The following is a 15,870-nucleotide window of genomic DNA, read 5'->3' as shown; positions in this document are numbered from 1 at the left end:
AACTTAAACCTTAAAACAGCTGATTGCTGATCAAATCTATCTCCATTTCATGCCGCAGGGCGTGGATGTTTTCCTTGGTGATTTTCATGAACAGAGATGTTAATATGCTCAGGAAAGGGAAAAAAAGAAGAAAAGATTCTCCCACAATCTCTGAACTTTGTCATCAGAACAAAGTGGCCATTCAGTGGGCTGCAAAGGCTGCTTGTTCCAGTGGCCTTTATATTCAGGCTCTACAACAATTAAAGCATCTCCCCAAAAGCCTTGGCCGACCTCCAGTCCGCTTCCAATGTGCTCGACGTAACAAACAAGCCCAGTCAAAGCGGCATGCTCCAGAGTGCAGTGGGCAGGTCGCAACAATAAAGCTCTTTGACACTCTCATGAAAATATGAGCAATCGCCCTTTACCACTGCTCTCAACATACACTTGAAAACATCATGAGTTATATAATCCTGACATCAAAACTGAACTCTGAACGATATGTGAGGAATGTTATGACCAGCGAACATGATGAAATGTCTTTTTTTAATTACGGTGAAGTTCACATTGTCTGTTCACATTCTACAGTGATGTGTGCTGTTTTCACATGGCCGTACAACTATTTCTGTTCTCTAAATGTTTATTTCATCATGTGAAGAGTCGTTATGAAGCAGCTGTGGCATTCGCTCTGACTTACTTGGCGTTGTGATGACATTTGGCTCGTCGCTGATGCAGCCCTCATCATCGATGTGGACGAGGGTGGCCCTTAGAGTCACGACTCCTTTCCCTTTGCACACTTTGCTGGGGTCCAAATCTGTAAATATTCAAAATAAGAGTATCACCTCCACAGCTCCTCATCGTTCAAGGCAAAGCATCAGAGTGCACTCGTGCTTCTGAGGACCTGCGAATCCAATTGCTACCTCATGCCCCAAATGACCAAAATAGAACTGTAACACCAAAACCAGGACATCAAATTAATATCCTCCTGTCCTGAAAAACTAATTGCCATGATCACACTGTTGGAGCTGGAAGTAGAGCAGCAGGAGCCAAACCTGTCTCCACACAGACGACACAATATCAAAGTGACGCCACATTGTTGACCGGTGAGTTTTAAAGGTATCCTTTTAAGTTTTCTTTGTGAGTATAGGTGTCCCACAGTTGTGGACACTGAAACATCGATGAGGCGGAGGGATACGTCACCTGCGGAGGGAATCAGGTCAGGAGAGCCTTTCATGGTTGGCAGAGGCGTGATCCTGACAGCACAGACTGTTCGGGGACCTGACGGGACTTCAGACCACAAATACACACAAACACAAAAACAAGGAGACTTTTTTTCTCTGTGTGGTAAATCACCCAGTTTAGATAAAATGTAGAAACAGACAGACAGAATGAGAGATGTTGACACATACTGTACCAATAAGAGACTTTAAATGAAAGTGTTTGTATGTGTGAATATGAAAATAGTCTGAGTGCTTTACTTGCATCCAAAATCATTATAAGGCACTAGTTTCAGAGTGAGATGACTTACAGGGAGATGCGCCCGGTCTTACGCTGCCCCCTTCTGGAGAGCCCTGGAAGAAAACCACAGGGACGCAAATATTCACACAGTGTTGTCAAGGAAAGGAGCTGATGTGACTTATTCTGCACAGAGATCAGTATATCATTAAACATCAGCCTGCAGATATACATAGAGACTGATTGCCACAGCAACAGTGTGCAGCAAAGCCAATCATGTGCCAAAGACAGTTTAATCACTACTGATGTTTGAAAGTTAGATTAAGTGAAATGCCTTCAGGTTGTTTTGTTTGTTTTTAAGCTTAAAATCCCCGACTTACACATGTAAAATTGGAAAATTTTAGCAAAACAATGTCACTACCTGCAGACATGACTATATCTAATATTAGTTGTTAACCAGGCAATGATGGCGGTGTATTTTAATTATGGAAGTCTGTAAGCACTGGATTAATATTAAACATAGAGAAGATTTCTTGAGAGGACTGACTGGGCTGTAGGTTCTACTGTAGAAATAGTGGAGTCACTGCAACCAATAGCTGTAATTGGGGACCGCATAAGGCTAATGAAATTGTGGTAGTACTATGGTTGGGTTACACACTGAAATGAGATACAATGTAGCCAGACAGGAAGCGTTGAACCTCCAGTCACCTGTTTAAATCTAGACCGGAACAAACAAGACTTCATATTTTAATAGAAATCAATGACGTTCAGAGCTTGAACTGCATCATTGATAGAAAAGGTATTGCTTTAAAAAAAATAAAAAAACAGCCCCCAGTGTTTAATATGACAAATTTAATATATGAAATGATGTTTTCTTAGTACCATCCAACCTTGATAAGGGCTATAAAAACTCATCTCAGTGATATTAAAATTGGCAGCAAGGGGAACAAACAGCAGACAGATCAGATGACAGAACAATCTGTTGACTGCGTTCTTAGATTTTACCGTGCAACATCACTTTTACTCGTGATATGCACCACTGAAATCTATGATTAGAAAGCCAAATAAACTCTATTCGAGGTTATAAACAGCTTGCTACACATGAGACTAATGAATAAATTAATGAATGAAATAAATAGGGAAAGGAATTTTCTTTGGATAACGATTCTCTTTCATCACCCCAAATTCAATTGCAACTCTGTTATCAGTTTAAGGTTTTATATTTTAAAAAGTGTGATTTCCATGTCTGTTTTGATCATAAAGCAGGTCGAGGTTATAAATACTGGGAAAGTATCAAAACACTCAATCCACAGAGAAATGCACTCAACCTGTATTCAGAAACTGTGTCTTCAAACGGGCTGCCACGACTTCTGTACAGTTTTGATGTCACAAGGCTTTTTTCAGGAGGGGGTTTAAAGAGACAGGTGCTAAAACAGAGCGTTTCAGACAGAGGGTGAATAGGTATATACGCCTGGCACACATGTTAGTCAGCAGCCTTGATCACCCCCTGAACCCACACTTCAAGCTGCAGATACAGGGTGTTAGACTGGAGGAAAGCCCATTTTAAAAGAAGTTTTGTCCCCTCAGCTGTCACTGCGCTGAACAAAAATATGTAGATCATGGCTATGTGCTGTCTATACGTCTATAGGTTGTTCTGGGGATATGTGGGAAGAGGGTCTATTTGTTATTTGTGGGTAGAGGGTGTGTTATCTGTACATGATGTCCATGTGATGTGTCTTTTTAAATGCATGCTGCCAGGAAAAAAGAACGGACTTCCCTTTGGGGACAAAGAGCATAAAGAACATAACTAACTAACTAACTAACTAACTAACAAACAATATTCAGACGGACAGTAGGAGAAAAATAATGTGTTTTTTAACAGTAAAGCACGTAAACATGTTGTCATTGAAAAAGTAAGTACCAACCTGAAAACAAGCATTATATGTCCAATGTGTTTAAAAGTCTAAAAAGATCAACTGTTGATTACAATCCTCAGGTGCAGTTGACACACTCATCTCTAAACATCACAAGCCTTACTTTGGGAGCCATTAGTTTCATTTTGGAGGACGTTTGGCCTGTCTTGGACCAATGCTATGAATTAAAAGTTGTATCTGTATTCCCCTTTAAGAACAAGAAGGGAGGGTGTGAGGGAGAACAAACATATGTTAATCGGAGCTGCATCAGTGGAGCATGCAGTAAGAACACCAAGGCCACCAAAAGGTAGCAGTGAAACACTTCCCATTGCTCCACTGGGCCTCCTAATGTGCTCAGCCAGCTGATTTAGGAGACGTACCCAAGAAAAGGGCCGATAAAGTACACACACACACACACACACACACACACACACACATATACACATATACACACACATATACACACACATATACACACGCACACACGCACACACACACACACACACACACACACACACACACACACACACACACACACACACACACACACACACACACACACACACACACACACACACACACACACACACACACACACACACACACACACACACACACACACACACACACACACACACACACACACACACACACAAAGGCATGCAAACAGTCACTCAAGCATACATGTATGTACACACACTGACACGTAACTTGTGTTTTTGTTTGTAGGCTACAGATAATGGTGATGGAAAAAGCACGATTTCCTCTATGATGTCGATTTTCAGCTTCTTTTAAAGTTGTATCTTCGCTTGTTTCACTCTGAGTTAGTGTGGGACTGTGTGTGCACTATGTTGACACATGGCGGTAAATAAGCCAACCTGCAGAATGGGCAAGGGGCTCATGTTCCAGCTGGAAACCTCCACAAATAGGCCTAAATGGATGAGGGAAAATGGGAGTGAGTCCAAACAAGTCCCCTGGGGACAAAAAGCTAAAAAACCTTTTTAAAAATGTTCCAGTCTTGGAGCTGAGCTGTCCCGGAGTATCAGAGAGTCTGTATTTATTTCACCTCTCTCTTTAATAAAGTCAAATTGCTTCCTGACCCCCTGCATCCCTGTGAGACAATGCATCTGTGATCTCATTTCCAAACCATTAACAGACATTCCTTTGGGGAGTGCTTACATTGATCTCAACTCCACTTCCGTTGTGTCCTCAGATGAACCCCAAGACGGTATGAATATACAGTATAAAGAGAGAAGTGGGAGTATTTCAACCTCTCACATAAGATAGATAATGGGAAGATGACAGCTTGCAGCGTTCAGCTTGCTGTATAAACACACAAAAGCAGAGATCACCCCTGGCCTTTTTAGGAAGTGATGCCTAAGAACAGAGTCGGGCAAAGAACACCATCCATCCAGCCTGCGGAGAAGACGAGACTGCTGCAGGAGCTTTGGCACAGCCAGAGGGGACTGAGCCAACACTAACAAGAAAATAAGAGGAGACTTTATCAGACAAACTCATGTAAAACAGCATTTTCCTGCATGCACCATTACTCATTATAATCTGGGAAGCTTTTCGATGTCTCTGCTTAACAAATTGGGTCAATTTGGATAACCTCTATGGCACAAACAGATGCATATACAGTTCAAGGGGGGAGCTCAAAGTTCAGCAGATAATGAGTTAAACCGAGAAGCTCAACAGATAAAAGTGTGCTCACATTCTCCAACAGGCTTTCTTGGTGAACTGACGCATCGGGTTCTGACGTTGTTAAGATTATATCATCAGACCCCTAACAGAAACAGATCAGGTCTAGAATCAAACAATATTGAGATGTTTTCTTAAAATGAGGAAGAACACAAAAACTGCAACAAACTGCAGTCCTGATCTCAGAGATATTCTGGTCGTCTCTTAAGACTCAGAATTCCTGAGTGACCTTGTAGAAACTATTTCTAACAGAGCAGGTGTTATTCATGCACTAAAATTATCAGTCGAGATTCCAGGAAATCATAGCCAGTGAAACACCCTCTCAGCTCAAACCCGTGTGATTCCCTCAAAGCAGAGAAACGCAGCAAGGGCAAAATGATTTATCCCCGTCTCCACACACACATAATATAAAATGCATAAATCTCCAACTGAACGTTCCCGGGTGTAACTAAAATACCTTTCCAAAACAAGCAGTTCCCATAAGACTACAATCATCCCAACACATTACTGTGAATCTAGGGAGGTGAATCCGACGTTCCTGTCTGTTATAGGGAAGGTTTTCGTTGCCCCCGTATTCTGCGGGGGAATTGTTGGGTCTCTGTAAATCATAAATAAGTCATAGAGTGTGGTCTTTACCTACTCTGTAAAGTGTCCTGAGATAACTTTTGTTACGATTTGGCACTATAAATAAAATTGAATTGAATTGAATTGAATTTAATTACCTATACTCGATGATGTGCACAGAGAGTCCTTAATCCATGTACAGTACATCAGGTCCCTCTGAAGCCTCCTGGGGTGTCTGGCTAAGCTTTGAGGGTCTCGTCTGGGTGGGACAGTCCTTGATTTGACCTTGACCCACGCTATGTAGGGGGTCTGTTTGTTTTTGACAACAGGTGTGCCCAGATGATTCTGTCACCACATGCCACCTGGGAATGTGGCACCCACTCAACAACTGTGCAGACCACCATATAAAATTCTCCTACCCCCTCGAAATGCTCCTGCAGGGCCAGTAGATGAGAGACAAACAGTCCCTGGAGGATGGCTGGAATTCAGTACTGGATGACTTCAGTCAACATGATGAACTGCTGTAATGACTATCAGTGACTGCATGCTAATGTGTGATTAACTCTATGATACTAAAAATGGAAAAGAATTGAAAGGAAAATGTGGAAGTACTGCATGTTTATGTAGATACTGCTGTTTGATATATATATGGCTTATAAGCTAATAATGATTAGTTCATTATATTAAACTTTTTTAAATTGTTATGGTTATGGTTAAAAAGCTCAGTGAGATTCCCACACAACTTTTTTTGTAAAACCATTACTTTGAAAGCTAAAGCTATTTCATTTGCAATGACGTAAAATTAGAAAACAACATTACACTATTTAAAAATTAGACCATGTGGAAGTTTGTCATTCTTGCCTTATAAAACGACTCAACCAATCATTTTCTTACCAGAGCAACTCAATAATAGGAACAGTTCTTTATTTGTGAAAATATGTTGACCTGCTTTTGAAGAGGATCAATATTACTCTTATGTTTGTGTATCAATGACGAAGCTGGAGCAAGGTGTTGATCAGGTTAGTTTAGCGTGAGACAGCTAGCTTCGGTTTGTGCACAAAATAAACAAACAAGGTAAAAGGTAATAGTGAGCTTTAGAGGTCTTGGTAGGCATATTTTTAAAGTTTAGATAAAGCCAGACTAGCAGTTTCCCTTGTTTCCAGTTTATGTTAAGCTAAGCTAACTGGCTGCTAGCTTTAGCTTAGCGTACAGCCTATAGAAACAGAATGGGAGAGGAACGGGCATTAAGTACATTTCCCAAAATGGTGAACTATCGCTTAATGTAAAGGAATAATATTTTAGTGCCTTTCTGCTGCTTTCAGTATACAGTGCTTCTAAGACAACAAATTGCTTGTTGAATTAACAAATGAAATTATTTCCAACTTCCTTGAAAAATATCAAATTGTGCATTTTTCTACTTAACTAACCCAAGTGCAATATCCCAGTCTTGTGATGATGATAAAAAAGGGATGAATTGTACAGCCCTAGTTGTAGAAATAATTTACAAGAAACATTGTTAAAATCTTAAATAACATTAATAAATAAAACGTTCAAAGGATTCTTCCATCTTATTAGATGTGGAGAACAAACTAACTAACTAACTAACTAACTAACCACAATTGATAAAGTAGAAATTGAATGAAAAGGAGTAAAAAGAAAATTCTAAAAAATGATTTTCCCCTAAATGAATTTATGAGTTTGCAGTCCAGTGGACGCTCCAGATTCTCCGTCTCCCCCCTGTGCAAACCACACAAAGGTAGAGTGGTACCAAGTTGAACTGCGATGTATTTCACACAGGGAGTCTCTGTGTGCCTTAAAAGTGAGCTATGTTAGCACAAAAGAGCTCTCATCACACGCTCAGCTGTACGGACGGACAGAAAGGGCCGCTGCGTAACGGAGTTTGACTTCTGCTTTGTCAACAAATGGCACAGAGGAGAGAAGCTATCCAGCGCTGTGTGTGGATCCCACCAAAAAGCTCCAAACATGGCTCGAAAGGGCCACTCCAGAGCAGCAGCTTATCCCCCTAGTTGAGAAGCGACCCCCACCTACCCCTCCACCCTTCCAGCTCTCTTCCATAAACAGCTTCCACACTGGACAGCAGCCTGGGATTCTACACATTCCTCCACCCAGCTATTTGAAGTTCATTTCAAACAACTGCAGCATAAAAGGAAATGTATGTAACTTACACACTGCAGTCATTATAGGCCTCGGAGCAGGATTACGCATTCATGTTGATAATGGATGGAGCTTATTCAGAGTCTATATGAACACTGCTTCTTTTGAACCTCACCTAATGAAATACCACAGTAACACAGACACTTAACGTGTTCGTATAACCCTGTGGTATCACTGTCATATTTGAGGCGAGCTTTAGGGATAAAATGTTCTTTTTTCTGAGGCAGAAAAACAAACAAAAGCACCCGTCACACCAGCCAATGAATGATGTGTCCCTCAGCGCTTGGAGGAGCTTGCAGCCTGCCAGCGTGTCCATGAGAAGCCCTGACAGCTATTGGACGTGACCATGACCAGATCGCCAGGACAGGGGAACACTTGGCTGGCACGTGTGAAGGTCCCTGGGAGGAGTGCAGTTGGCCGTGTGTTGCAGATGCTGTGTTTAGAGAGCCAGCCTGCTTATAACATGTCTGCTAGGCTTTTAGAGCCGCTGACAGTTTACCCGGGGTGATACATCTTCACAGCAAGGGCTCCAGGCTACTTTCCAAGAGGGAGAAAGCTTGGATCTCAGCGCTCGCAGTGAGGATAAACATTAAACTGAATAGCAGCCCTGCGGTGTCTCTTTAGGGGGCGTTTAGAGAGTTTACTTTGGTGAGCGCAAAGTGAAAAATTAAAATTAGGAAAAGCTTATGAGCAAATAAGGAAGTAATGATACATGGGATACAGTCAGTGAATAGGAAAGAAATCCACAACAACAAAAAACTATATAACTATAATTTCCTTGGGATAATATACTGCCATTTAATTTGGGAATATGAATAAGAGACAGACATGGTGTTCCTTTAATGTCATCACTAGATGACGAGCTCAGCTGTGCAGAATAGATTCCTCCTGGCTTAGATAATGGGGCGTGTGGCACATTAGGTGAGCTGCGATGACATTTCAAATCATTGTCTGAGAGAGTGCTGAAAGTGTTTCCTCATCTCCGCTGGATGTTTTGACTCTGACGTGGATCAGACGCTCCGAGTGCGTTCCCTAATATAACTCTCTGAGCGCCTATGTGACAGGACTACTTGATAATTGAGTCATAGGATATGGCAGCTAAACGTGAATATAAACAGCGATGTGATAATCCAGCAATTTTAAGTGCTATGAAGGTATCCTCGTGTGAAATGAGCGTGCAGCAGGACTCCAGCAGTCCCCATCATCTGTCTATTCCAGGAATGCTGGCCTAATCTAACCCGTCCCGTCACACCCAGACACAAACACAACAGGCAGCTTCTTCAATAAAAGCTTGGCTTCATAGGTGGCGGTATATTTGAGTTTCATTACTGTTTACTATATTTTGTAGTGAGGGATTTATAGACATGCTATGCACCACTGTCACTTGATAATTCTGGTTCGGGTCGTGTGATGATGAGAAAGGACACATGCTGGTTCTTATTAAAATATCTTCCAACAACTGCCGTGATGCTGTTGTTTTCCATCAGTTGCTGACATATAGGGTGGAGGAGCGGTGTTGGTGGTGAGGAGTGCTGCTTAAATCCATCACTAAAGCATAAATTGTCTTTTCACTGCCTTGTTTACATGCATCTATGATCGGGGGGGCTTCTTTGTGCCACAGACCTTGAAAAAGCCAAAGCATAACACCTCACTTCACCGTCCACTTCAGCCAATGGCAGCAGATGGAGAAAGTGGCCGAGGGAGGGGGAGAGGCGGGGGTTGCTAAGCAACCTGTTGTAACATTAACATGGAGTGAAAACAGAAATCTGGTGTTCAAAGCCATCCGTTATTCACAGCAAAGACAAGGCTGTTTTCTACAAATACTGTCACTACAAAGGTCCGTGCCATGCCAATATCCAGCTTTACTAAGCAGTTGGCATGCATGTAGTGGATAAGGATTTTTAAGAAATATACCATGACAAAGAGTAGCATATCATTATGAACGTTATTTTGTTATTGTCCAGTTTAACTTGATAATGCATTCATAACTGCAATTAATAATGGCTAGTTAGTTTACACTCATTTTGATTTTGAACATGGGGACAATAGGACGACACTACAAAGGGAATATCTTCTCAAAGTAACAGCTGAAAGACACTTATTTGGCAAAGCAAGTAGATACTAATGACATGCGTAGTGATTTAACTTAAATAAACATATTGTAACTAGTTCAAAATCAAGCAATAGCTCACGACAGTCCGGATATGTTGTGATGACATCACGGCTGAGGGGCGCTGTTCAACAACAATCCTCTTAAGTGTGATATAATGAGGAGATATCATGGCCTGAAGTGACCTATTGCTTTTAGAATTTATTTTTAAAACTTATAGTCACAGTTCAATTGAAATTGATTTTAATGAATTAATAATAATGCTCACAATAGAATAGGCCCTCCTGGGTTGGCTACCTGCACAGACAGAATCTGACAGAATATGTATCAGATTTTGAGAACAAATGTTGGTCATCTTGGAAAAACAGAACTGGGTAATCTGGAGGCCAGCCGTCTCTGGCAAATCTTTGAAACTCAGTTTGGAGATTCATGTTTCCGAGGGTCGCTCCTCTCAAATCTAGGGGATCTGTGTAACGTGACTCTGAACAAGCCTCATAAAATATTAACAACTATGCTGGCTTCATACCAACAGGTCCCAAGCTTACTCCACAGGTTATCATTTCTGTTTGTCAAGCTCAAAAGATAGAAATGCATCACTTTATGACCTTGATTTAATGTGTTTTTGAAAGAAAAGAACTAGATTTTACTGGCTTATAAAGGCAGGTGCCAAACTTCACATTGTGTCGGAATTTTAGTCACTCGGTACCCTGAAATCCTGTTGATACATAAAACACTTGGAAATATCGCTGTTCCAAAAAATGTGAATGATTCAGAAAAGAATTCTCCTTGAAAACTGAGGCTAGTTAATTTAACATACAAGTAACTACTGCACATTTGTAAACTGGATACATACAGGTACTGAATCCTTTCAATTTTAAAAAAGAATGCTTCTTTGCATAGTTCATATTTAACTGGCTTTAATTGCACAACAATATGTGCAAAGGTCATCTGGATTTAGCTGCTCTTTGGATGACTGACTGAACAAATGGCTCACGGCTGAGCTGCCAGGTAATATATGACTTCCAGTTACACACGCAAGCCTATCACCATCTCTGTGTACACATCTACAACTCCTCTGCAGACATGGTGTCAACCAGGAGTCTGCTTCAGACGCTGCTGAACCACTACTGAGTCAGCGAGTAGAGTGGCCACGAGCTGTGCCTTCAGGATTTAAAATATTATTTTCACTCAGTGACAAAACACTTGAAACTGATTTAGTAACACATACACAAAGCAATTCAACATGTAGCTAATGGAGGTCCTGTTCTTTCTGAGTAAACACTGTGCAGATACACTATCTCTATCAAATGTGTCCACGTGATAAGACAAGAGGAGAGTGTGATATTCAGAAATGTCCCATGCACATAACAGAATATGGAAAGGTTTTTTTTTTTAAATCAGTCTGCTTTGCCTCTGTCCTCGAAGCAGTTTAATGAATTATTTGTGTTGGGGTTAATATTTTATCAAGTTTGTTTAGTATCATGTTACACAGATCCCTTGGAGTAAAAAAAAGCAATCCCCATGGTAGTAAAATGATGAATGAAAACACAGGGGAAAAGGAGTTTCATAGGAAAACAACACGGCTCATTGGCAGTGGAGGACTTTTGCAATGAAGGTATATTCTTTATATTTTTTTTCTACTGGGACTGATGGCATCCACAAACATAAAAGGTGCACTAAGTGTTGAAGCGGAGTTCACGCTGCATTCAGAAATATGCAGAAATATGCTAAAGGCACATCTTAGAACAACCTACAATGTAAAGAATTTATATTGCTAGTGTTTTTAAAGGTTGAACATTTTTCACCTGAGGCAGCAATTTAGATGAAAAGTAGCACAATGATCATTTCTATTCTGTGTATTTGATTTATTTTGTATTTTATATTTTATAATACAGACAAATACTTTGGAAATTGTTAGAGAATATTTTTACAGCTCATTGTAGTAGCCTACTGCTCACTGTACAACAGGAGCTTAGTTTATTGGCTTGTCTATAAAGGTCCACTTTTATGCTGTGAGGCGACTTTGTCCATGTCACATGTAGTTCATTATGAGGTCTCAGGCAGACCTGTTTGTCAAGACTAGAACATGAAGTTTGACTTTCAGCTCCACTGTGTCAATAACTGCAGAAAAAACTACTCACACTATTACTGCAGTTACACAACAGAGCTGCTCACACTCACACAGATGCCAAAGGAATAAGCGGTGGAAATAAGAAACAGATATCCCTCAAAAATAACATTAAAAGCTGTTTTATAAGACTCTAATGCACCTCATGGACCCAAACACATCCAATCCCTCACTGCATTTTCACCTTTAAAATCATCCAATCACAAATGACAAAGGCTAGAGTGTACTTTCACAACACTGTGATAAAAATGACAGTGAAATACTATTCAATTAACTATTCCTCACACCTCCATGCCGCATAATATGCATTCCATTAAGTGCATGGTCCTTATTGTACGCATGTGGAGTCGCCTGTAGTCTGCTCCCTATGACTCACGATGACAACCGCTACTGTAATAAGCCTCACTGCTATCTGCTAACTTACAGAAACAACCACACCGGATGACATTATAAATATGAATACATTATACTAGGCGGTAATCAGAAAGGTGTAAAGAGATGTAAAGTCAGGAAAGGTTTAATTCCCAGACTTGAGAATTGATCTTTAATCCTGGGCATTCAGCTTCAGAGTGCGGCACCCATGGCGGGTCGCATTCACTGTATGGATCAGTCCGTACTGCAGCAACTGTCCCAAAGCCAGAGCGCCTCTTTTGCTGACATACAAAATCAACACTGAGTGACTCGCAGAAGCACTTGGTTTGATCAAAGTCTGCGGGATTCACACCTAAGGGAACCGAGTGATGACTAAGAAATACATCAAGTGGTGCTGATTTGTGCATCATATGATTCTAACGCAGAGTCAGCTGTTATGATACCAATGCAATTAAGAAAAAGAAGAAGAAGAAGAAGAAGAAGACAGGCGTGGAATAATAATAAATGTCCAGAAAACATGAAGGAGCCACAGCAGCAGCCGTATGCGGCGGGGATGCAGAGCAGGAGCACGCTCACCTCTGTGTGATGGTAATCCAGTGTTATTCTCGCTGCTGCAGACACACTTCACTGAGCTCTGTGCACCCACGGCTGCTCTCCACCAGCGTCCTGTCAGCGCTTCACACTCACCGGCCTCAGCTGCGCCGACACCGCCGCAACCACGCCACCACAGAGCACCGGGGGCTGGACCACCGTCCCTTCACAATAAAAGCTTGGACTCCAGTTAAATGTTGAAGTTGCAGCTACCTGGACATGCTTTAACGTTAATAGTGCACGTTAATATATGTTTTGGCCACTTGGAGGCATCTAAACGACACTTACATATTGTTGTTACCTTGGTTCATGGATGCTATACAAACCGTTAGCATAACTTCAGACATCCAGGAGAATGGACCGTGATTAGGAGTCCTGTTTCAGACCAAATAGATGAATGCAAGTCCAAAACTCTCCTATGAACTCATTTTTTTCGTCGCCATCATCCCCTGAGAAAAATATGTGGCTCTTCAAAGATGCTAAATGAACCACTATGTTCAGTAGCTAGCATTAGCTGGCTGCCAACTTTTGTCTGTAGTTTTGTGTTGTTTTTGGAGATATTCTATGGACATATTGTGGAATAGACTGTATGAAAAAAATGGACGGAGCTATAATGACGTCACTCATAGGTTTGTGAACCTCAGTTTTGAAACCTCAAGTCCGGCTTGCTGGGTGCTGCCATCTTGAATTTCTGCAACCAAGGACAGGAAAGAGGGGAGCTTGGGAGGAACGACATCACCGCAGTCTATGGACGTGGCCTGAGGGATGGGACCCAGAGGGGTCTGTGTGCATGCCCACTTCTACCTGACTGTATTCGGCCCTCTGCTGATGTAGCTGCTGCTAACAAAGTTAGCTTGCATAATTTGAGTTAAGCTGTACAGCTAACTCAAGCGAAGTGCTAAACTGCTCTACTAGTACTACGTTGTGTAAACATGAAGGATAAACGTTAACTTTATTGTTTTTTTTATACAGGGTTGATACTAAGAACGGACTGAAATCAAACAGCAATGTTTGAGGATAAGGCCCGTACAACCAAAACAATGACCTAAAACAGACTTAAATTCTCTGTAGAGTTGATGGGAGCTACAGTCTGGTGACCATGGGTTTATCATCATGAAGAACACTAGTGAGGACCAGAGGAGTGTAACAGGTGGATTGAAATTCCTAATATACTGAATAATGAATGAAAGGTTTTGCTGGATTCCATTAAATATTTCAAATAAGCCCATCTATATTAAATGAGATTTAATTCAGTCATATACCATTTCACATGATTAAAATATAACCACTGATATATTTTAGCATCATAAATTATTGTTAGACCATCAGAACCACTCAATGGAGTAATGGTGACCTCTGTCACATTTGAGAAGAGGCAGGCACCCCGTCTGTGTGACGCAGGTCACAGGAGAGACACTTGGTAATCGATTTGCCAAAAATACAAAAGAAGATGTTAAATGTGTATGCAAGCTACCATCGCTCACCTAAGAAAGTGCATGTACAGAGTCATCTTATTCATTAAGAACAAACACCCTTACAAACTCATACAGAATAAAGCGGTTGAAGATGAGATGAGAGATTAGCTTCAACCGTACACTTTAGTCCCTTGTCTTTATAAGTCTTAAGGAAATACTTCACTCTCAAAATGATCATTTGTATATCAGTTACTCAAGACGTGTCACCTTGAATTCTTGAAGATTTTTTTTGTCTCACATGCCCCCACGGTGAATGAAGAATCCAAGAACGGAGAATGAATTGAATAGGGAAATTGAAGGTGATAGTGTAGTGATGTGTAGTGAGGGATCGATAGAGAAATGATCATTTTTGAGGGTGAAGTGTTTCTTAAACACCTTTTACAAAGATAATCTGCATAAGATTATAAGACACACATATATACAGTGAATGATAAAATGATAAAACAAGCTTTAATTAAAATGTTCACTGTGATACTGTGTGTATGGTATTTATCAGTGAAGACTTTACTTTGAAAGTCCTGGCCGGCTACAATCTCTCAGACTTTGTACATGTTTCTCTTTAGAGGAGACAGTTATGGCTGTCAGGATTCATTTATATTCAGAACCGTGATGTGATTTGTGACCCCATTAAACTCCTGCATGCTTAATGATATTAACTTGGAAGAAGTTTTCACATATGTAGAAAAAAAACATTAGTGGCGTCCAAACAGAGAATATGGAGCGCCATCAAGTGATCAAACATCATATTGCACAAAAAAACAAACCCCAGTTCCAATGAAGTTGGGAGTTGTGTGAAACATAAATAAAAACAGAATACAATGATTTGCAAATCCTTTTTCAACCTAGATTCAATTGAATATATTACAAAGACAATATATCTGATGTTCGAACTGATAAAATGTATTGTTTATTGCAAATATTCACTCATTGCCTAAAGTCCAGACCTGTCTCACACTGAAATGCGAAAGAATTCCACCCACGAAGCTTCAACAATTAGTGTCCTCAGTTCCCAAACGCTTATTGAGTGTTGTTAAAAGGAAAGGTGATAGAAAACATGCCCCTGACCCAGCGTTTTTGGAATGTGTTGCAGGCATCAAATTCAAAATGAGCTAATATTTGAAAAAAACCAACCCAAAACAATGAAGTTTGTCAGCTTGAACATTAAATATCATGTCCTTGTGGTGTTTTCAGTTCAAGGTAGTTTGAAAAGGATTTGCAAATCATTGTATTCTGTTTTTATTTACATTTTACACAACGTCCGGACGTCATTGGAATCAGGGTTTGTAAATCAATGCTGGTTGTAAACGAGTCAAATAGAAATGAATTAATGAATACATTCAGGTGTTTAAAAGGAATATATTTTTATATTTCAATATTTGAATCAGAAATTACATAAAGTATGATGTGCAA

The 15,870-nt window shown here is 40.6% G+C and overlaps 1 protein-coding gene across 1 annotated transcript in view; it reads right to left on the bottom strand.

Moving 5' to 3' along the window:
* The window catches only part of LOC310953746 (sorbin and SH3 domain-containing protein 1-like), a 43,724-nt gene extending 30,663 nt beyond the window's left edge, over window positions 1-13,061 (bottom strand). The window contains 4 exon segments of the mRNA XM_083922902.1: window positions 674-790; window positions 1,177-1,263; window positions 1,505-1,547; window positions 12,971-13,061. Coding sequence (XP_083779028.1) covers window positions 674-790; window positions 1,177-1,210 — 151 coding nt within the window. The 5' untranslated portion in view covers window positions 1,211-1,263; window positions 1,505-1,547; window positions 12,971-13,061.
* Window positions 13,062-15,870: the final 2,809 nt, after the last annotated feature.

The sequence above is a fragment of the Echiichthys vipera genome (assembly GCF_963691815.1).
Source record: "Echiichthys vipera genome assembly, chromosome: 11".
Lineage (NCBI taxonomy): Eukaryota > Metazoa > Chordata > Actinopteri > Perciformes > Trachinidae > Echiichthys > Echiichthys vipera.
The sequence above is the reverse complement of the archived record's forward strand: the minus strand, read 5'-3'. Positions and strand labels throughout refer to the sequence as shown.